At 48.2% G+C, this 21,218-nt stretch overlaps 8 protein-coding genes across 8 annotated transcripts; 5 read left to right on the forward strand and 3 right to left on the reverse strand.

Moving 5' to 3' along the window:
• Positions 1-1,199: 1,199 nt before the first annotated feature.
• On the forward strand, positions 1,200-1,635 carry LY89DRAFT_548631 (uncharacterized protein; the record flags this gene model as incomplete). Its single annotated transcript, XM_018208274.1, has 2 exons — positions 1,200-1,415; positions 1,501-1,635. Coding segments are annotated over 2 exons (351 nt in total), but the record flags the coding sequence as incomplete, so codon positions are not given.
• Positions 1,636-4,172: 2,537 nt separating this feature from the next.
• Positions 4,173-4,984, reverse strand: LY89DRAFT_21945 (uncharacterized protein). The gene is made up of 3 exons (XM_018205927.1): positions 4,720-4,984; positions 4,354-4,671; positions 4,173-4,304 (listed from the first exon to the last, which is right to left on the reverse strand). The coding sequence occupies exons 1-2, from the start codon at positions 4,946-4,948 to the stop codon at positions 4,445-4,447; spliced, it is 456 nt and encodes a 151-aa protein (XP_018078749.1). The 5' UTR covers positions 4,949-4,984; the 3' UTR covers positions 4,173-4,304; positions 4,354-4,444.
• A 989-nt stretch (positions 4,985-5,973) lies between these two features.
• LY89DRAFT_679552 (uncharacterized protein) lies at positions 5,974-8,193 on the forward strand. The gene has a single exon (XM_018213890.1). The coding sequence runs from the start codon at positions 6,424-6,426 to the stop codon at positions 7,948-7,950; it is 1,527 nt and encodes a 508-aa protein (XP_018078750.1). The 5' UTR covers positions 5,974-6,423; the 3' UTR covers positions 7,951-8,193.
• A 315-nt stretch (positions 8,194-8,508) lies between these two features.
• LY89DRAFT_679553 (uncharacterized protein) lies at positions 8,509-10,851 on the forward strand. Its single transcript, XM_018213891.1, has 3 exons — positions 8,509-9,067; positions 9,123-9,210; positions 9,279-10,851. Exons 1-3 carry the CDS (start codon positions 8,927-8,929, stop codon positions 10,712-10,714), a joined length of 1,665 nt encoding a protein of 554 aa, XP_018078751.1. The 5' UTR covers positions 8,509-8,926; the 3' UTR covers positions 10,715-10,851.
• A 665-nt stretch (positions 10,852-11,516) lies between these two features.
• On the reverse strand, positions 11,517-13,006 carry LY89DRAFT_776523 (uncharacterized protein; the record flags this gene model as incomplete). Its single annotated transcript, XM_018222053.1, has 6 exons — positions 12,618-13,006; positions 12,553-12,572; positions 12,470-12,506; positions 12,355-12,422; positions 11,820-12,304; positions 11,517-11,763 (listed from the first exon to the last, which is right to left on the reverse strand). Exons 1-6 carry the CDS (start codon positions 12,817-12,819, stop codon positions 11,517-11,519), a joined length of 1,059 nt encoding a protein of 352 aa, XP_018078752.1. The 5' UTR covers positions 12,820-13,006.
• Positions 13,007-14,745: 1,739 nt separating this feature from the next.
• Positions 14,746-15,966, reverse strand: LY89DRAFT_703490 (putative 1-aminocyclopropane-1-carboxylate oxidase; the record flags this gene model as incomplete). The annotated part of the gene is made up of 4 exons (XM_018217324.1): positions 14,746-15,357; positions 15,421-15,701; positions 15,752-15,853; positions 15,900-15,966. The coding sequence occupies 4 exons, from the start codon at positions 15,964-15,966 to the stop codon at positions 14,746-14,748; spliced, it is 1,062 nt and encodes a 353-aa protein (XP_018078753.1).
• Positions 15,967-16,580: 614 nt separating this feature from the next.
• Positions 16,581-18,530, forward strand: LY89DRAFT_634489 (putative pantothenate transporter; the record flags this gene model as incomplete). The annotated part of the gene is made up of 5 exons (XM_018211390.1): positions 16,581-16,762; positions 16,812-17,159; positions 17,320-17,501; positions 17,549-17,732; positions 17,779-18,530. 5 exons carry the CDS (start codon positions 16,581-16,583, stop codon positions 18,308-18,310), a joined length of 1,428 nt encoding a protein of 475 aa, XP_018078754.1. The 3' UTR covers positions 18,311-18,530.
• Positions 18,531-18,650: 120 nt separating this feature from the next.
• LY89DRAFT_22016 (uncharacterized protein) lies at positions 18,651-19,571 on the forward strand. The gene has a single exon (XM_018205935.1). The coding sequence runs from the start codon at positions 18,742-18,744 to the stop codon at positions 19,420-19,422; it is 681 nt and encodes a 226-aa protein (XP_018078755.1). The 5' UTR covers positions 18,651-18,741; the 3' UTR covers positions 19,423-19,571.
• The last annotated feature ends 1,647 nt before the right edge of the window (positions 19,572-21,218 follow it).

Here is a 21,218-nt window from a genome sequence, read left to right on the forward strand (position 1 = left end):
CCCGAATTCTCTCAGCTGCTTCACATAGATGTATTATAATATCCTATCCTTGACTTCTTGTACAGTACTCCAGCTCGGTGACTTCTTTCGCTTTGGCGACAATCAGCACCACATATCAGCCTACAGATGATAATCGCTGCGCCTTACACGATGCGATCCATGGTTTCCCCTAAAACGTTTCCAACATTGGTGCAGAATCTTCCCGCTCGGAATTATCCTGCAATGTTGGTCTTTCAGGGCGATAATATAAAATGTTGGAATGTGTATCCTTGTAATTGGCCAGTGTGCTTAATGCAACATGCGAGTAACCCACCCCGCAAAAACATATCGGCAATCAAGATGCTCAGCTTGACGCGATGCTTTGGCACTCACTTTCCCGACTTCATCCTATCCGGAACAATTCTAAGTGAGCCTTGTACATCCTGCAGGTTGGTGGCAAGGCGGTGGGAAAAGCTCAAGCGGGGCAAGTGTTGGCAGATGCAAGTGATACATGCGTGTGGCTCTTGTGTCCCAGATACCGAATTATGAGTATTGATCAGATTTCAGTAAGGGCAAGATGATTGTTGTAGTTGGTCAATATTGAGCATCTTTGGGTGAGTACAGATCTGCACTCATGAACTGCTCCCTCTTCTTCGTTCTCTATTCTCCTTGGAATTGGTAGCACCGCGATCGAAAGTAGGCTCGAAATCATGGCTTCGACAACAAGTTACCCACCTGGATATTTGGAGGAAAGTCGAAGTGGTCCACTGGTCAGGGTATCCATCGCATTCATCGTCCTCGAAATAATCTTTGTTGGGCTTTTCATTGCATCGAATATTCAACGCAAGACACGGGCTGGATTAGACGCCTATTTGATCCCACTGGCGCTCCCATTCTGTTTGGCGAGCGCTGTATGTGCGTTATGTGAGTAAACCGAAATCATTTTCGAACGTTACTAACAGCTCTGGTCAGTGGCTGTGAAATATGGTGGATTAGGTCGACATATGGCATACGTCGAAAGCTATCATCCAAATGACTTCATTGTCTGGTTGAAGCTTCAAACTGCTTTAGTCTTCGTCAACCCCTCTGCAGTTAACCTGTCCCGCTTGGGGCTCTTATGTTTGTATCTTCGACTCTTCAAAGTCTCCAACTATCGCTGGGTCGCCTACGGTGTCATCATCATTATAGTGGTCAATTGGGTTGTCCTCCAATCCATATTATTCGCCATGTGCATTCCTTTCCAGTACAACTGGGACAAGAAGATCAAAGGAGGCCACTGTATCGATCAACAGATGTTCTTCCGCTGGGCAACCGTCCCGAATATCGTGACGGATCTTGTTATGTTTTTCCTGCCAATGCCAGCAGTGTGGGGACTTCATTTGCCGACCTCGCAGAAGATTGGAGTAACATTTACCTTCTTTTTAGGATCTGTGTACGTAAAATCTGTGAAATAACCCCTGAAAATAAAGATAGCTAATTCCCTTTAGTGGTGTCTTCACGGCTATCTTTCGTCTGAGAGAGTTCATTCGACTCCACGCCTTCAAAGATTTGACGTGGTACTCCGTTGATACTTACACTTGGACTGTCATCGAAACCGGTGTTTACCTCATTGCGACTTGCCTTCCGTCTCTACGCTCTCTAATAAAGCCTGTTCTGAAAGATTTGGATATTCGCTCGATCAGGTCTTTGTTCGGAGAAGATTCGACAAACCAGCAAAAAGGAAGCAGTAAGACCGAAGTGAACTCAAATATAGCTCCATTCAATCGACTTGGGGTCCTTTCCGAGCCCGGATTGTCTGATGATAATGCATACCCATTTGTACCTAACTGGTGCTCCACAACCTCAGAAGAGGCGACGTCCAAAAACGAAGCGGCAAGCTATACTCACGAGGTCCAGCTTGACAACTTCCTCACCAGTGCTTTGGACGGATCAGAAAGTTCGGAAGCCCAGGTTGAGAAAAGGCATGTCAGGTGAAGAGCTTTTTCGTGCGAGCTGGTGGCATTCGAGTTCGAGGTGAGGAGTGAGTCAAAAGTTTTATGAAGGAGTTCCATTCTTAAGATCTTCAGGGTTCTTCAAGTCTGCTGTATTGACCTTACAAGGCTCATTAGCTTAGTACCTAAGCCAAATGGAGTCTTCTACCTTGAATTGTCCTTGTCCGTGATAGTATCCTCAAATAAGCATTCCATTCTCTTCAAATCACCATCTAAACCACCCTCCCCTCAACCAGCTTAAAATCCTTAACCTTAATATCCCTCCAAACCGCCACGCTCACAAAAGCCACAACGAACACCGCCGTCCTCACTATCAACATCAACTCCTAACTCTCCCCATACGCCCCAATAATCGCCTCCCTCACTGGACTCCTCCATACACTCATAACTCAACTCCCCATAGATACTAGTAACACCACCCCTCGCATCCTTGTTTCCGATGTCTACAGACCACTTGATCGACTAAAAGTCATGCAGCTAGAAGAACCGCGAACCCTTGGCGCAGGAGAAGGAGATCTGATTTGAGGATGTGGGGAGGGAGAGGGTTTATCAGATGATCAGCTCGGATCAGATAAGATTGAAAAGTTAGCCTGTGAATGTAGGTTGGCTTGGCATAACTCAGAGTGGAGCACTGGCTCGTCTCTCGTTGGCGAGTTTCGATTTAGCTTGACTTATCAGATCTTCCTAAGCGGCCTGGATGGGATGCTGTCCCACTCTTAGACCTAATGACTGGAGTCTATGCTATCGATCTTGATAGCATGAATTGGTCTCTCGTTCAAAGATACCCATAATAGATGTGCTTCGCGCAACAAAATCCTCTACTTGCATCTAGTCCGAAAGCTCTTGCATCGTTAAATCCACCAACTCGTCCCAAGGAAATGGTTCGGTCCCTGCCACTGCAGCAGAATTCCTCTAGCGCAAGGTCTCGATCTAGTCCCTGACTCATGCAAGGAGATTGTGAAGATATATCTGAGCCAAATCTTGGATAATTTCAATGATGCGATATTCTAGAGGGACTGATAATTCATTACTCTTAATATGATACCGTCCATATTGTAGAAAAGCTAAGCTGAAATTTCTTCTCTTGCTTCTATCAGATTATTGAACACTTGATGTACTGTACGTACTATACACTTCCAAGATTGAGCATGATTCTTATTCTAGAAAGGACAAGATTGGCGTTCGTGATTGGCACTATCTAGCGACCACTCGTTGGATCTGAGATGTAAATGCTACTTCGCATTTTCTCATCTAAAGCAAAGCATCCAAAAAGCTCCCTTGCCGATCATGCATCTAATCACATTCTCTTGGTATCAACAAGATCATTGCTCGAATCGACAAGCTCTATATCGATAATTTGTGAGGCAAGCAGGACTAGCATTGAACACTGATCCAATATGCAACTCCTCTCTTTGTTACTTGCAGACTGTGCAGAAACCGGTGGGAAAATTGCCACAAGCTCCCTGGTTCAAGAGTCGTACTCAACTCTGCCTTCATCTGTTTTATTCTCGAAAGAGCGTAAGCAGCGTATGACATGATCTTTAGAAGTCAACTATATCAAGTCTGCTGCTCTAAATAGGTAGTGGAAGTTGGGAAAAGACTCCCATCAACACGACACAAATTCAAATTTCGTAAACGCCTTGGATAGGTATAGAATGGGAAAACTGGGTCAGCGGGAACATCAGTTCGCTTGTGATGAATCTGGCGTGAGACATCTTCCTTCATAGCATCCATTGAGACATCAGTTGTAGTTGGAAACCGATCCGTGACGAGGAAGTACAAGAATAGGCGGCGAGATGCGAGTAGGTATGTATCGTGAATCCAAAAACAGGTATATCTGTCGACGACTTTTTCGATCCTTGGCTTGGAGAATTCGGACGGTGATCGAGCTCGAAGCCCGTTCTTTAGACACAGGTAATTCTTTCGAGCAATTTCTCAGCAGCCTGCTCTTGGACAGTGGTCCTGCCGCCAAGGTTTGATGGCAGATTTCGACTCTTGGGTTTCATATCTCTTTCGTACCTGCAGATCAGTTTAAAGTGAGTGCGAAGGAGAGCAAGTGTTATCTTAGGAGTAACTCGCCGGGTATTCGACAGAACTAATTTACACTATTTTCACAGTCAGCGGCAATCAGAGACTTCTCATGGTCGTGGGACTGGGAACTATTTTCCATCCGCCCAAATAGCCGTCTTGCAAGGATTGGGGCCTATTCGAGACTACGAGAAAGGTGGTAGATTCCCGCTCCACGGGACTGGTACTCGTGTCAGCTTTGGAGCTGGATTGTGCCGATTTGGTGGAGGATACGACTCTTGCGGGGTTGATGGTGCAATAATTTTCCTACAAATCAGTCTCTACTCAGCATCTCGTGTTGAGGGGTATCTCTCACCGAAAGGCACGGGCTGACGACAACTGCTCGCGTTTGTTGGTCGTTGGTCTTGGTAGAATGTTGGATGATGCTTTCTAGAATCTGCGTACTTTCAAATGGAATCATGTTGGCAAACGTCCCAATCATTATCGTATACTTCAGAGAAAGTGTTGCCACTTTCTAAAGCCAGCCAGCAAAGAACCCATCGCCCGATGTGTTCCCCGTAGACTTGAGGTGGACTTTGAAGGCCGCAATATGAGTCAAGCCGCCATCTTACCCCTAGCTTAACCGAAGGGCCATCAAGGTAAATTTCGCTTTCGGAGTCCGGAAAGGAATGAACTACTTCCCACGGAAGCAACCAACCACATCTGCATGAAGGCCACGAACCTTTCCAGTCATTCCTGTCAGGATACAAGCATAATTTACTTCCAGGGTCGAATATTGAAAAGCCCAAAGCACATCCGAAGTCGGAGATCATCCGTGTCGGTATGAATGTTCTGATGAAACCTAATAAAGTATATCTGTCCCACGGACCAGTGCGCGTCGATGCCGATATCCTTTCGGTCATCGTGCTGATGCTGATCAAAGCATACAGTATCGTCTTTGTTACTGACATAAGCACCTCTTAGAGCAGTCACAGCTCAAAAGCCACAATGCAATTGCAAGCGCTGGCCCACTGTTTTTATACGTTGACCTTCTGAGTCACCACCACATGGACTTTCATTCGAGAAACAACTTGTCGAGCGCAAGGCGTTGCTCCATCCATCCACATCCACATCCACCTCATCAACACATCCCGGAGTCCAGAACATCAAACGGGAACTGGCTGGCTGGCATGGCGGTTTCACGATCTCAGCACCTCACTATCCAATCCCTCCGCCACGGTCACTCGTATGTAGCGGATACCATTATTCACAATCATGCTACGGCGCGAGAAATTTTCATGATGGTGGAATCGCAGTGTCATGGTCACGACTCCCAACTCCTAACAGCAGGAAGGAACGAGGCTCTGACCGTGTACGTTAAGTCTTGACGGTGTTGACACAGAGAATCTCAGGCGTCGCGATAGAAAATTTCCTCGGGCGGCCAATGGCTGGACGGACGCTCTTGACGAGGAAAGGCTGGAGGATAGATATATGGGGCTCTGCAGACTACCTGACTATGGTTGGGGTTCGGAGTAGCCAGCGGAGTTCGGTGCGGCGCTCGTTGGCATCAGACGGCGAGATAATTTTTCCATTTTTGCTTGGAGAATTGGTGGCCATGGATGGGTGTGCTGCTAATTTGGATGAGATGACCAAATGATGCTGGGGAAGAAAATTGTAATTGTGATTGTGATTGTGACGGCATCGGTATGCGGTGCAGGTACATCAAGCATGGAGTGTGGAAAGGGGCCAATCCTCCTCGCCAGGAAAGGGCAATCTTCTCCGGCATGGGCATTGCAGTAAGGTTACTCGCTTATCATATCGTCACCCCTTTAATCATTGAAGGGGGTGTGTTGATGGCCAGCTTAGAAATGCGGAGAAGGGACGGTGAGAGGGGAGGGGAGTTTATCGAACAGTGGTGACGGAGAAGGCTGAAGCAGTGCTGACCAAAAAGTCTCGCTGACTGATCATACATGTGAAGCAACGATGGTGGTGTGCCAGAAGGGCGACCATTCACGGCTCTCGCTTAGACCACTTTGGTGGGGACCGCCAGACCGCGTGTCGATCCCTGACTGCACTTGCAGGCGACAAGGCGTGTTGGGTCCGTTCGTCGGACGACCACTCGCGAAGATCCAACCATGGAAAATGTATGAGAGAGAGCAAGAAAAAGTGAGTCAGGCGCACGCTTTTCCCAAGATGTCAACATGCTCGACTCGAGTATCGAGTACCAGGTCGTATATAAGGGTTGCATGCTCCCCAACTTCCTTTTTCTTGGTAAGAAATCCGATCATCAACAGCATACCTATCCATTGGTTCATCAGCCACAAGTGTTACTTTCCCCGCATCAAGGCTGCGACATCACCAATTGTTATCAGAATCCTTGCCTGTTATCTATACGCCTCCCCCCTCGGGTCGCAAGACCATCTTCTCTTCCTTACACATCACCAAAATGTACGCTGCTTCAATTCAGTCGACGACCGGTACCCTCGCTGGGTATGCGAGGAAGATGACCCAGAATGGGCGTCCAGATATGGAAATCATCTTGGAGGACCATAATGAGGGAAAGACGTATACTACCTTCGATCCCTTATCTGGTAGAGTGGAAATCACTGCCCCTCACGAAGCACGGTTCGACGAAATCCGAATTACGTTGGAAGGCACAGTAAAGACATTCGTCGAGAACCTATCACCACACAGTACGAAAGCGAGAACGACGGCCACACACAACTTCCTGAGATTGTCCATGCCGATTCGAGAGTCGGATTATCCTCAACCACGAATTGCAGAGGCTGGCCGAACCTACACTTTCCCCTTCAATTTCGTCGTTCCAGATCAATTGCTCCCTCGATCATGCTCACATGCCTGCGTTTCAGACCATGTGCGTGATGCACATCTTCGTCTCCCACCAAGTATGGGCGGCCGAAGTTTCTCGGGACAAGATGATCTGACACCAGAAATGGCAAAGGTCAATTACGCAATCAAGGTCAAGATCGTGAGAACCAGGGAAAGAGACGGGCAGGAAGTGGTGCTGGTCGAAGGATCGAAGAAGATTCATATCATTCCAGCCATTGCAGAGGAACCGCCAATGAGTGTCACACATTTGGATAAGGATTACGTTCTCTCGAAGACCAAGTCATTGAAGAAAGGAATGTTTTCCGGCAAGCTGGGCAAGATCACGGTCACAGCGGCTCAACCCAATGCGTTGGTCCTCCCAGCACCATCTGCTTCTAGCACCATGGTACCTGGTACGACCATGACTACCGTCAACCTCAGATTCGATCCGCACGACAGCTCGTCTCAACCACCACGATTGGGAGGTCTGACTACCAAAATAAAGGCATCAACTTTCTACGCTGCTCGACCCGCAATGGAAGTCCCCTCGCATTTCGGCATGGTCCACCAATTCGAGAGCACAAGAGGCGTATACGATACCTCCGTCCCGCTCTCATCCCGCTGCGTCGAAGCAGTCACATGGACTCGACACACTCCCTCACCAGCCTACGTCCGACGAAACTCAGCATCATCAACCAGCTCCGACGACTGCTCGGACGAAATCCACGCTTCACCACCAAAAGAGAATAAACCATACTACACAGCGGAGATCCTGCTCCCAATCACATTACCCACGTCCAAAGCGTGGATCCCGACTTTCCACACCTGCATCCTGTCGCGCTCATATACCATCGATCTCTCGCTCACGATCCACACGCCTGGAACCGGCGTCCCTGCTTCAACAGTAGCACTCCATCTCCCCGTCCAGATCGCGGCAAATGGAAACAACGCCCGAAGAGCAACTCTGACTGCTGAAGAAGCTGCCGCGGAACTAGCTGACGCGGATGAATTCCTGCGTCCAAGAGTCCTCGAGATGCCGAGCCCGGAGTTGGTGGGGAATAGTGTTATCAACGCTGGTGCAGAGCTGCCGCCTAGCTATGAGGATTTTGCGGTGCCGAGACGGTCGGTGGTTAGTAGGGGATGAGGGTTTGGGAGGAGAGTGAGAGGGTTTTCGAAAGAGTTTTGATTTTGGGAAGCGTGTTTGGGATTATTTGCAAGGCGTTGAGGAGCGGGATATATAATTGGGTTTGGTTTTTTTTGGGGAGGGCGTTCGGATGGGATGGGATGGGATGATCAAATCAAGATTGGATACCCGGAAAGGGTGAATACATAAGGATACCCCATAGAAACAAATTATAATTATAATGTTATCTCTTTGATAAAACGATATCAATTGAATTGTTCTTGATCTGTGGAGATGTGTGTATGACAAGTAAGATCTCACCTTCCTGCTCCTGAACCAAGCAAGTAGGTAGGCACATCTGGAGGATGTTGAAGTTTAACTTGAGAGCACTTCTCCCGTTATATCAAAGATGCATTCTACTAAACTCGTCATCTTGCATCCTATCACCTCCCAATAATCTGATCCAAGCCACATTCTCTCCTCCCTGCACCTTACTGCAAGAAAGAAACACGACCCACTCTCGGCCTCCTCTCACCCCAAAAACGGGTAGTCCGACTACCTGTTCTCCAGACCCTCTCTCATTCCTCTCCAACTTTTCTCTCCTCCTCAAACCCTTTCTCTCATCTCGTCGTACGAAATCCTAAAAATTGTCCGACACAATGTTCGTTTCACGAGACAGAAACAGATCACATGCCACTCGTTCGTTCTTGGCCGCCGCCTCACCGCTCCCCGATCCATTCGGATGAAAACCCGCTTACTGGACCTTATTATTTTTTGTGCCTTACTGCCAACTCACGGGCTGCTGTTGATGACTGGACCATGTTTGCTTCTGCCAGCCAGACAGCCAGCACCTCCATTTTTCTTGCATCTCGTACCTCACGAGTATGCACTCGCTATCCTGCCGTCGATCGATTATGCGCATACGATCCGGAGACTTGCAGCAGCAGCAGCAGCATCTAGCTTAGAAGGAAGATCTTAGACAGGACAGGCGGCGGGGATGGCGGCTCCTTCCGCGACCGCGACGGGCTCGACGACGACCGCGACCGATCCGAAAGCGTTTTATGGATACCTGTTCGAGGTGGATAAGAAGCCCACCAAGACTTTGGATGCGCTGCTCCGGGGCATCGCGGGCTATATCGTGAGTCTACTTGCGACGAGGATAGAAGGGCTCAGGCTGACGGACGGTGTTGCAGAGTGAGAATATAGGGAATAAGGATCAGAAGGCTTTGACGCCCGATAAGTTGGCCAGCTTCTATAAGGCTGTGGGAGGGAATTATGATTGTAGGCTCCTACTTCTTGCGTTTATCTGATGGTAGAGTTAGGCTGACTGGTATCTTTTCTACATACAGCGCTCTTCGTCGATGTCCCCAACCCGTCGATATCGTGGATCTATGCATCCATAGGCTGTCAACATACCCTCCAACCTACAACCGATGACTTCCAACCACCCTGCGTGCCTGCGCTCACAACGAGAGGCTTTGTACGATGGCAATCCATCGAGATCTTGCTTGGACCAGAGGAACACGTTCCATTCATCCAAAATGCTGTCAGAGACTTCAACATAAAACATCCAGACACAGGAGAGCTATTCCCCGGTCCCGTACCCAAAGAAGCCTTTCCCCTAGTCGCAGACCCCGAGATCGAGAAATGGCACGATCAGTGCGCACAAGAGTTACGGAAACGAGCAACACCTACAGAGAGTATGCCAGATGAGAGAGATTTCAGACCAGAGATGCCGCCGCGACCCAAAGTCCAAGCGACCTACGTCCACGTCCGACCAACTCGCCCCAGCGCCCGACCAACATCAGAATACTTCCCCCGAACCACACGAGAAAGTGTCCCTGGAGGACCACCCCCTACGAGCGCGAGGCCATTCTACCAACACGTCCACTCTGCCACCGGGCAGCCAGTTCGACCAAAACTAAGCAGAAGTCCTAGCCACCGCGCCCGACAATTCCTCGCTCCAGAAGACGACATCGCAACTGGTCCGCGAACAGCGAGGACGAGAAGGAGGAGTTTCCCCGAAAACATGACCGCGAGTCCGACTTCGCCGCCAAACGTCGAGCCGGTGAGGAGTCCGATGGACGACCCGCGTGTGAGGCGGCATAGTCACCCCCGACACGCGAGACGAGGCAGCATGAGCAGTGACGCGAGTAGCAGCGAAGATGGCGGCCCGCCCAGCCCCATGGACACGGAGCGCAGACGCAGAAGAAGGCGAGATTACGCACGACCTCCCGATCCAGACTCGCCTCAGGTGCCGCCTGCTGGTGTGCGGTACTCTGGGCCAGCGCCACCTGTAGATCCGAGATTAAGACCTAGAGGCCGAGTAAGAGTCGACGAAGAAGAAGAAGTAAAGCGGAGAAGCTTCCCTATCCCCATCGATCTGAGCGGGAAATTGAGCGCGCCGTTCCTACTCGGGAAGCGGGACCGGGCTGCTCAGGCCGCGAGGAGCAATTCTCGGAATAATGGGAACTTAAGGTGGAAAGATCTCGATGGGCCGGATTTGTGGCGGAGTTCGGGGGGCAGTATGGAGGAAGACGAACGGCCTGCTACTAGCGGGAGGAGGAGCGGGGAGTATAAGCGCCGAGAGAGGGAACCGCGGCCGAGGATGAGCGAGAGAAGGAGTAGTCATGAGGATGGTGGGGGAGGAGGCGGGAGACGGAGCCACAGTGATCGAGATGCGGTGCCGGTGTCTGATCGGAGGAGTTTTCGGGACAGGGAGAGGGAGAGGCGGTATGGGAGTCCGATTCGAGGCGTGGATGGGAGGAGGTATCCTGCTCATTGAGTGAGTGGTGTTTGGTACGATATATGGTTGAATGACGATTTACGAAGATCTACCAAAGATAAGACATCTCCGCAAGGTTTACATGCACGATTTTATAGGGAATATAATACACTCTCTTCTTTTGAGGATAGGGGTTGCTTTATTTGTGACTTAAGGTCTGACTTATCTTTTTTTTTGGGTTCGCTTGTCGCCGCTTATGGAGCCGCGGACCAATTCGGGTTCTTGAGAATTAGAGCACGTCTTTGTCGCGTTTTTCTAGACCTCAGGCGGACTAATTAGGATCTTGGACCAGTGTCCCTCTAGTGTTAGTCCTACCTACTTAACTCCTGGAGGAAATGTCGACGTGCAGTTTTCAATCTCATGCTCCCGAGGATAAGTCGAGTTGTACTGTACGATTATCAGTTGGTGGTCTGTCTGTGAGGAATAGAGATTGAAAAGGTATTCGACCTCAAGCCATGAACAGAGATATCCATGTAGATGTTCGAAGAATTGATTAGTCGTGACTGGAGGTCAGCTAGCAAATTATGTGTTTCGAAAGTTCCGAAGACTGCGGAATCGCGCAAACTGCGCATTTTGCGCCAGTTGCGCTCACTGCGCAAAACGCGCGATGTTTTCAAGGTCGGGTATTGACAGAGGACGACAATCTTCCATAAAAATACAAAAATAGATGAGAATAAACAGAGAAGCTGAATCGGGATAGGAAGTCGCTGCGTCCAACACAAAGACCTTCAGTCACGGGGACCACCTCATCTTACTCTCCACACATCAAATTCTAAATCAGTTACCTATATACCCTCACCAACTACACAACACTCTCCCTCCCTCTTCCCTCATCCGACCCCGACCCCTCAACCTCAACCTCAGCATACGTCCACCGCAAAAGACTCGCATCCTTATCCACCCTCCCTCCCTCCCTCCCACTCCCCGTCCTCTTCTTCCCCAGCTCCAGATCCATCCCTTTCGATCTCCCCTCCACCACATACCGACTAAAGAGCACATTCAGCGCCGGCAGCGTCGCGCATATGAGTCCTATCGACGTTTCTGCCACTCTATCGAATTCGAGTCAGTTTGAAAAAGAATACAGAGCAGGAAGGAGGGAACTCACCCCAAAAGACTAATATCAACAGTAGTAATCGTTCGATCCGGACTATCCCCCGTCCGTAATAACATCACCAACCGCGCCACACTCGCCGCAACCGCCAAACCGCCCGCTCCCAGGAGCCCAATGACGCGCAACCTCCTTCTGAGCGGTAAGTGCAGCACCCACATCAACGGCATCGGGATAATCAGGACGGCGAAATCGGTCAGGACGGAGACGATGGTGTCGGCGAGGTAGATGTTGTGCTGGTCGAAGCACGAGGGCGAAGAGGAGGAGGAGGAAGAGGAGGACCAGAAGGCGGAGATGGGGGCGCAGATCATGATCTTGACGAATTGCATGGGGAGGTAGAAGAGGAGCATGAGCAGCATGAAGAGGTTGATGGCGAAGACGGTGCGGGGGAAGGGGGCGAAGAGGCGGGTGGAGATTAGGAGGAGGGAGCATTTGATCAGGAAGGCTGTGGGTCCGTAGACGAGGAGGCCGGCGTAGGAGACCTGGGGGGTTAGGTTGGAGAGAGGTGGAGGTGAGAGGTTGGGTTCCTTACTAGGAGGAATTTTGACATGGCTTCTTCGGTTACTTCCCATTGATGATGTCCGCCTCCAAATCGGTCGACTGGGAGCTGTTAGTAAAAGCTGAGGGACTCATAAGAAGAGACTGACAGAGAAGGTTGGTTGTGATATATCCAAGAAATGGAATCTAGACAGAAGTTAGTATCTAAATTTTACAATCGAAGAAATAATACCCAAGCTACAAGACAACACCCTGCCAACAATCAGCACTGAACGTCATAGGCAAACCAATACTTACAATCCTCTCTATACATTACTTTCTGTACCTTTGCTCTGGCATATATCTTCAAAAGAACGACGGGCGAGACGATGCTCAAGCACAAAATTTGAGTCACCAAGCTGATCGTGTATCGAACATCTCGAGGATGCTCGAAGTCCGGAATCACGCCTGCTGGTGGAGATAATGCTCCTACGATATCTGGATCTGACATCCTGATCATATCATAACGTGGAAACTAGTTCCTTCACTTCATGTTTGGGAGCTACCAGTCCAGGCTCAGGCTGAACTCCGGGTCTGCCGAGAAGTAAATATGTAAACAAAAAATTTCAACAGCAAGTGGACACAGAGATATCTTAATGTCAAAGTGGGGAGACAGCGGCGGAGAGAGATAATCTGCCAAGCTGCACGTTTTTGCGGTGAGTCCACATCATCAAGAACTGCTGAGCCCAAGGTAGAAGAAGACGGGATGTTGCTTCGCACAGACCTTCATCTCACCCCCAGAATTTAACTTTCTCGAGATAAGAGAACAGTTCTCTCCTTACCTTCTAGAATGACGCATAAATGGGGAAAAAATCCCGACTTCAGAGTCCGAGAATCCGATGTCCTCGCACAAGTTGAGGCTTGCGAGGCTTGCGTCTGGATAGGGATTGACGATCTCATCTTAACTTTAACATCTCGTCGTGTCAAGTGCGTGAAGTGTATCGGTGCTTTCTGGCGACGACGATACGGAAAATACCCAGAAGCCAAAACCACGTTTCAGATAGCTCTGTCGAGTGCCATAGGTCAGGTATTCGGGCTCAGATCATCAAGATCTTGAAGGAGACGTACGCACGAACGCGGCAGTCGTGTTAACTTCGCTCCCGTGTTGCCTGCTGCTCTGCACGAGTTTATTTCTCCGCAGATGCTAGTACACATCTCAAAGTGTGGAAGAATCTGTAGTTTGGAGTAGGATAGAGTTGGCAGCTCGCCGATGACAATCGCAAGTTGCCTGTGGATTGTCTGGCATCATTGGTTGCATGAAAGAGGGTAAGCCTTATTCTACAGCTCGATCCCAGTCACAACTCCTAGGACTACGAAAACGAGGATGCCCATGACTCAGCGGCCAAGCAAACTTAATTCATGGGCAGTTCTAAGGTTCGAACCACGTGTAGACAGCAATGTCTTGAACATTTATGGTTTCAAAATCTGAATACCGATCGGCGCCTCAGCACGATTTGCATTCCCCAATCAACCACTTGGAAGTAATCGAACGCCTGACCAGTGCTGCAAATTCGCTCGAAACCGGATTTGCAAGGCGTTGGAGCCGGAAAAGCTTCATTTGTGTCGTTGATGAGTTCATATTCTCGGGAGCATACACGTGACTCTCACTTGTCGCTCGATGCTAACGACAGAAACGAGAACACGAATACTCTTCAGGAGTGAGTCAGTGGCAGATGCAGTAGAAGGGCATTCTTCTCATTTATTCGATAAATCCAGCTTTATAGGCAACTGTCGCTTGCAAGAGTGTCAGTCATGTTTTGCAGTCTGTGAACAACTTTATCATTTGTGACGAGAACCCAACTGGCAAGGTCTGTAAGAAAAGGTATTGGTACTAATCTCAAACTTAGGCCCGATTATTATTCTAACGAGATTCCAACGATGAGTCTTTCTAATGGGATCATTCAATCACACGAGTTCCCCTGCTCTAAGGACGGGGTTATTCATCACTTCGCCTTCGCCTGAATCTCCAGGACCTCATTTTGCGCCTTTGTGCTAAGCGAGGGGGTTCGCTTGCTGGTTAGCGAAGGAGACTTACAGTCCCCCCCCCACCCCCCTTGGAATTTAGCTTTGACCTCTTGTAAGATCCACTATTATTTGTGGTGCTATTTTATTGCTGTGTGCTGACACTCTTACAGCAAATATACATTAAAGCAATTTATAGGTTTCAAATGTATTTTGTGTTTGATATCCATAAAGCAGCAAACAAATAACGCCGGATTTGGTCGCATAATCGAAGCAGTCTCAAATACCCTGGTTTCTTACTAGGGTACACACTATTACCTAGGCCTAGGGCCAGCTGAGCGAAGAGGACTCAAGTAAATAATTATCACGTTACAATGAATGACAACTGTGTTTAGAAGTTGCTAGAAATTTAGATAAGTATGATTTAATCATAATACTTCTGCTTCACCCCCGCAATAATCTCCCCCTCCCGACTCCCCACCAACCCCGCCCTAAACCTATGATCCTTCGCAATCCTCGCTCTCGCCCACTCCTCCGCCGTAACACCCCCCAACGACTCCTCCCCCTCCGCTTTCACGCCCAACCGCTCCAACAACGGACTCCGCACCCTCTCCAACCGCACCTGACTCTCGGGCCGCGCAAAATAAATCAAACTCAACCTCGCACTCTCCCTCTGGTCCACCGGCGGCCGGACAACCCTATGCACCGTACTCTTCAGGTACCCGCCGGACAGGAGTTCTAAAGCGTCGGCGACGTTGACGATGATTGAGAGGGGGGACGAGCGGATGTATTTCCAGCCGAGGGGAGTTTGTACTTGGAGACCCGAGATGGGTTGGTGGAAGAGGAATGTGAGGGTGTTGTAGTCGGTGTGGCCGATGGCCCAGAGGGGGCGGGGCGAGGGGTGGTATTTCATGTAGCGGAGGTATTCGAGGCCCGGGGCGGTGTACCGGTGCTGGTTTACGAAGTATTCGGTGTCGAGTTCCAGCGCGTGGGCGAAGATTCGAAGGAGGGGGAGGAGAATTTGGTTGTGGATGTGCTGGGTTCGTTAATCAGTCACATGGACGGATTGGATGGGAGGAGAGGAGAGGGGAAGACGTACCAAAGAGAAGGTCTTTATTTCTTCATAGTGATCAAGTATCAGTTGTGGATGCGGACGTTCATGTTCAGGTGTAAATTTTGGGATATTGTATCGTTCGTCATTGTCTTTTCCTGCTTGCTCTCCCGTAGCCCTTGCTTTGTAGCCTCGAAAATCGCCGGCTGCGGTGTTGGCTAGGTATTTTGTCTTTTCTTCTAATGGGAGGTCGAAGAACTGTTCCGCGATGGCGTATTGGCGTCTGATGTCCTCGTCTGTTAAGCCGTGGCCTGCAACGTAGAAGAAGCCTGGGTTGTGTCAGCCGACTTGGGCTTTGTGCTGGAGGTGGAGGCCTTGCCATTCTTGTTGATGAAGTTTAGGACTTGTGCTGATAACTCTTCTATGCCTCCAGGTTGATCAAGTTTGGAGATATCAAGAGCCTCGAGATCAGCGTAGTCAACTATGGTTTATTAGAGTTAACGTCTCTCAAGTTCTGGTAGACTTACGCTTCTCTGTTGTTTCCTTTGGATACTCATATTCTGGAAGATCTTTCCTTGTTTTTCCTGGAGACATGGCTTTTTACTTGAACGTTGACTAGGAGAGATGACAGTCTCCGTGATTTGTGTTGCTCTATGAGGTCGATCTAATATCCCAAATGTTCGGGGATGATGTTCAGACGCAATGTGGGACAATCAGATCATTTCTATCAAGAGTGGGATAACTAGTACCATGTAACGTACAAAAGTAGATGTACTGTACAGTAGCTCAAATGCGATGATCAACGAGTCCGCACCTGATTAGCGCCCCTCAGCACGTCATCGAACCTTGAATTTACCTCATTTTGTAATCATTAAATTCTTTCGTTGTGACTCTGTTTCAGTGGCTAGATTTCAAGTAGGGCCCTCTAGACCGTATGGAAGACTGTATCCGCAGTGTATTTGGTAGGTAAGTCCTGAGTTTAGATACTAACACACGTGATCGTGCCCCTCCTTGGATCTAGGCAGCTGCATTTTGAAAGATCCCAGAGGCAAAATACCCACTTCCAACCAGGATAATGATGTTGGAATATGCAAGGTATCTTTCGTGCTTATGAGTTCCATATATTAGATCTTTAGATATCTACACCAATCGACTACCAACCGCGAAAACTTTCTATTGTGACAGCCAAATTTTAAGCTTAGTCCAAGATGTCTTCAGAGATCCAGAAGACAACTGCTGGTGCTGAAGTAGTATCTCCAGTAGCAAGTTCATTATCGGGATCTTCGCGGAACAAGGCGTTGCGACATCGAATTCGTGAGGTTGTTTGGGATAGCTTGGATCGTTCACCAGAAGAACGTCGTTTGATATTCAAACTTGATATTTTTATCTTGTAAGAAAGGATTCCAGATCCTCAAAAATAGAGCTTACATGTACAACAGGACGTGGGCAGGCTTCACCTACTTCTCGAAGAACTTGAACTCAAACAATCTCTCCAATGCCTACGTCTCCGGAATGAAAGAAGATCTGAATGTGGTGGCAAATGAGTATCAGACTTTCACTACCATGTGGACAATCGGATATGTTATCAGTCAGATTCCTTCACAGATGATTTGCACTCGCATCCGATCATCTCTTTGGTGTCCAAGCTGGGAACTGATTTGGGTCATTGTAACCTTCGCCACTGCAGCTGTCAAAACTCCTCATCAACTATACATTTGTCAGTTCTTTGTGGGCTTTGCTGAAGGAACATTCTACCCTGCGGTTCACACGGTACTAGGAGGATGGTAGTACGTCAAATTTGTCCCTGTTTTTGATTCATTCTAGGAGCTGAGGACATGGAGATCCTCTTCGAGACCTGCTCATCATAGAAGACTGTCTCAACTCTTCGAATGAGTTCTCTTCGTCTCCTAGATCTCTTATCAAAAATGCATACTGATTTGCCTGCAGCACTAAACGAGAACTTGGGAAGAGAGCTTCGATATTTTTTGCTTCAGCATTTGTCGGGTCCATGTTCAGCGGATATCTGCAAGCAGCATTGTATACAGGAATGGATGGTACTGGAGGGCTTGCTGGGTGGAGATGGCTGTTCATATTTGACGGAGTTATAACTTTCCCTATGGCCATGTGGGGTAAAGTACCCCGCCATTGTGAGATGAACCGGACTGAAAAATAGCAGCGTATTATGCACTTCCTGACTTGCCAAGCAACACTCGTGTGAAATGGCTAAAACCACAGGAGATAGTACTAGCTCGACAACGAAGGGTAGATGCTGGAAAAGGCAAAGATGAGCCGATGACTTGGCTTGGGATAAAGCGAGTCCTAGGAAAGTGGCACTTCTGGGTCTATACTGCGTACTATACGTGAGTTATATGGACTACCAGTCTCATCCGAAATTGACACATCCAGATTCTTCATCTGCAGTGAGAATATTGGAGGATATATGAATCTCTGGCTGAAAAGCTTGAAGAGATATTCAGCTCCACAGATCAACACTTACCCCACCGTAATCAACGCTATCACGATCGTCACCACCTTGTCATATGGCTGGACTTCAGACGCTCTGCAACTTCGCAGTCCGATCGTCTACTTCTCTTTGACCGTCTGCTTCTTTGCAGCCATGAACCTCGCAATTTGGGATGGTGTACCCTTCGGTCTGAAATGGGCATCGTACTACCTCACCGGCTTCGCTCAAGGATCTGGACCCATTTTCCTAACCATGGTCAACGAAGCTTGTGCTACAGATACCTTGGAAAGGAAGTTCATTTTGGGGACTACGAACTCTGTTGCTTATGCCTTCAACGCTTGGATCCCTCTTATAACATACAACACGACTAAAGCTCCTCGGTTCTTGGTTGGTAATTCGGTGACTGTCGGGTTGATAGTTTGTGCTGCTTTGACGTTGACATTGGCTGTCTACCTCCAGCTTCGAGATGCGTAAGTCCGATCTGTTCCTTTTCTGTCATAGGCTTTGACGAATGAAGTAGAGAGAAGGCCAGCGAGGCAGAAAGAAGCGACGTTGAAGTGATGGTGGTCGAAGGAGGACGATGGGCGAAGAAGCAAGACCTGGATATTTGATGACCACAGCATCTTGAATATGAATTATAATCATGTAGATTCATCAACACAATGCTTGAGGGTGGGCGGTATTTGGAGAGATGTTATACTTACCTAGGTACTTGAAGATGTCGAGTCGCGGAGAAATAGGTATACAATCGCGTCTGGATTATGTAACATTCCAATCTGTCACATCTCGTATTGTACCAGCCACCAACCAACCACTTGAAAATGCTGCAACATCGATTTTGCAACCCCCTCTCTTGTCCAAGGCCATCGCAATAATCAAACTATGTTTCTGCAATTCCCGTCGCAATGACACGTTATCACAACGTTGCTTCTCTGTACCTTGGGTTTCAAAAGCAATCATCCGAGCCATTCCTCCGCTTCCAGCACAAGATCAGGTCACGATACCATGAAATTTTATCTACTCGTATTGCTCAAGTGCCTTTGGTGAGCAGATTGGCTTGCTATCCAAGTAACGTCGAAAATTTCACCAGGATAGTCACAAATCTTGCTGCAACTCAGCATATTTTTGAGCTTCGATTTACGAGCCCCTTTATACATCCAAATCCAGCAAAGGATGATTATGTACCAGCAATCCAAGAACGAAAGAGAGCTGTGAAATACAGTCTTCAATCGGATGGTTACAACTTAGTACGGAGAGATCTGATGAGACAACTTGGGGATGTGACAGTGCTTCGCACTGTGCATAATAGATTGATCAAAGGTCACCCACCGCTGCCGCTGTTCCACGCCCTACGTTACGACTCTCAAGCCAAAATAGCCGCCAAATCACAGATGACAATAGTCAAAAGACTGAATAGAGAGCAGGCGTTCAAGGAATTCGACAAAATCAGGAAGATCGATGCCACGAAAGAATTTGGCGTTCTAGTTGCGGACAGCTTCATATTGATCTATAACCAAACTCAAGAGGAGCATGATGCGAAGATCTTTCCAACAAAGATTCGCATACCATTTCTAGGGAGCAAATAGCAGCGTTCATGGCCTTGAATGCTCCTAGTTCGCTATCTCATACCGCTTGCCACTTTACCATCCTCCCTTCGCCTCGGAATATTATCACTCTCAACTCAACTTTGGTGCTCAGGTTTCCACATATCGAATTGCTACTATTACAATCTTCCTTCACCAGCATTGCATCAACGGACCTAGTTCGCGCCTAGCATAGGTTGATGTATCGAAACACGTAAGATCTGAAGTGCCTCTTCGCCTTCGCCTCAGCGACCACTGCTTTTGGCTTTTCTTTGCCTTTAGAGCTACGCTTTGAAAGTCTATGGTATCTTCTTCCGGGGAAGAGAGGGCGGGCGGGTTATTTCCAACGACCTGGAGAGATGCTTCTGGGTTCGGAAGGTTTCGCTTTCCTTTGGGCTTTCGATCCTACTGTATTGTAATCTTAACTCTTTACACCCACATCACCACTCCGATTGATACCACTGGGAGGATTGATGTGAGGGACTAGGCAGGAGGGAAGCCCGAGGGAGGCTACTTAGTCAAGTCTCAGAGCAAAGATTCAGGGGTTAGAGGCAGACAGCTGTTCTTATTCGGAGGTGGAGTGTCATGTGACACGCTTTTATTGCGGCGTATATTTATCTTTGAAAACGGATAACCTTATTGATTCGTTACTTGGGGTTTTGATTTGAGAGGATCTTCTATGTGTTGCCTTACATATGACCCGAGCATTGACATCAAAATATTGATTCAAGTCACGAGTCTCGTAATTTTTCATCAAGGGTAGCTTCTCGTACGCGAGAACAGGGCAAGCTATGGAATCAGATATACTTCAGAAGAATATAATAGAATTAAATTGTTGTGAAAGAACAGCTTCCTTGAAATATTACCAGGGATAGCCATGTTGAAGTGAGACACGTCAAACTGCATAAAGAAAATCAACGCAACAGCATGGTATCATCAAGGACAGGACGTCTTCGTATAGTCGAATATCACAGGGGATCATTGGTTTGGGACAAATTACTGGCTATCTTCTTTGACACCTCAAACCCAAAAAGTTTCGACAACAACAGCAATCTGTTCACCACCGTCACAATATCTTTGTTGAATAGTGACTTGAGAGTTCTTCAAAGATGGTATTGGCTTTTTGTTCTACTGCATCTATTGTTCTAACAGAACAGCTCTCTCTTAGAATCTATAATACAAAACTTCATACCTTCAGGAAATTCTTCAATACAAGATCAATCAACACATACACACATACACACACTTCAATAGCACTTACTCGTAACCAAATACACTTCCAAAATCTTCAAGGCCCCACCCAATCCCCAAACAACACACAGCTAACACCAATAGAAATGGATTCTTACTACAACCAACTCGCTGGAAAGCATGATGACCCAGGATTCATAGACTTCTGTCGAAAGTCCAACCTTGATCTATCAAACATGGACCCTTTCTTCGCACCACTCGTGAAGAATGAATTGAAGGAGCGATACCAAGCCTCCTGTCGTGAGTCCAACATTGACACCAAGCAGCAACACCCCGTGGATGCCAGTGAGCAAGACCTCCTCACTGAGCGTGCCAAGAAGACTCGAAGATTGAGACTCCAATCTCTAGCTCAGAGAGCAGAGGAATCTGAAGAGTACCGTGAGCACCGTCGCCAATCATGAAACAGAGACAGACATCGTGAAATGAACATCCGACGACGACAACGGCGTCGGGATGCAGGGAGGTTCGGAACTAGGTGAGTTGATGGTAGGTGATATGGTGGTGATGTGAACGCGACGGAACATAGCGGCGGTTAGATGAGAAGCTCG

This window comes from Mollisia scopiformis, assembly GCF_001500285.1.
Source record: "Mollisia scopiformis unplaced genomic scaffold LY89scaffold_1, whole genome shotgun sequence".
In the NCBI taxonomy this organism is placed as follows: domain Eukaryota; kingdom Fungi; phylum Ascomycota; class Leotiomycetes; order Helotiales; family Mollisiaceae; genus Mollisia; species Mollisia scopiformis.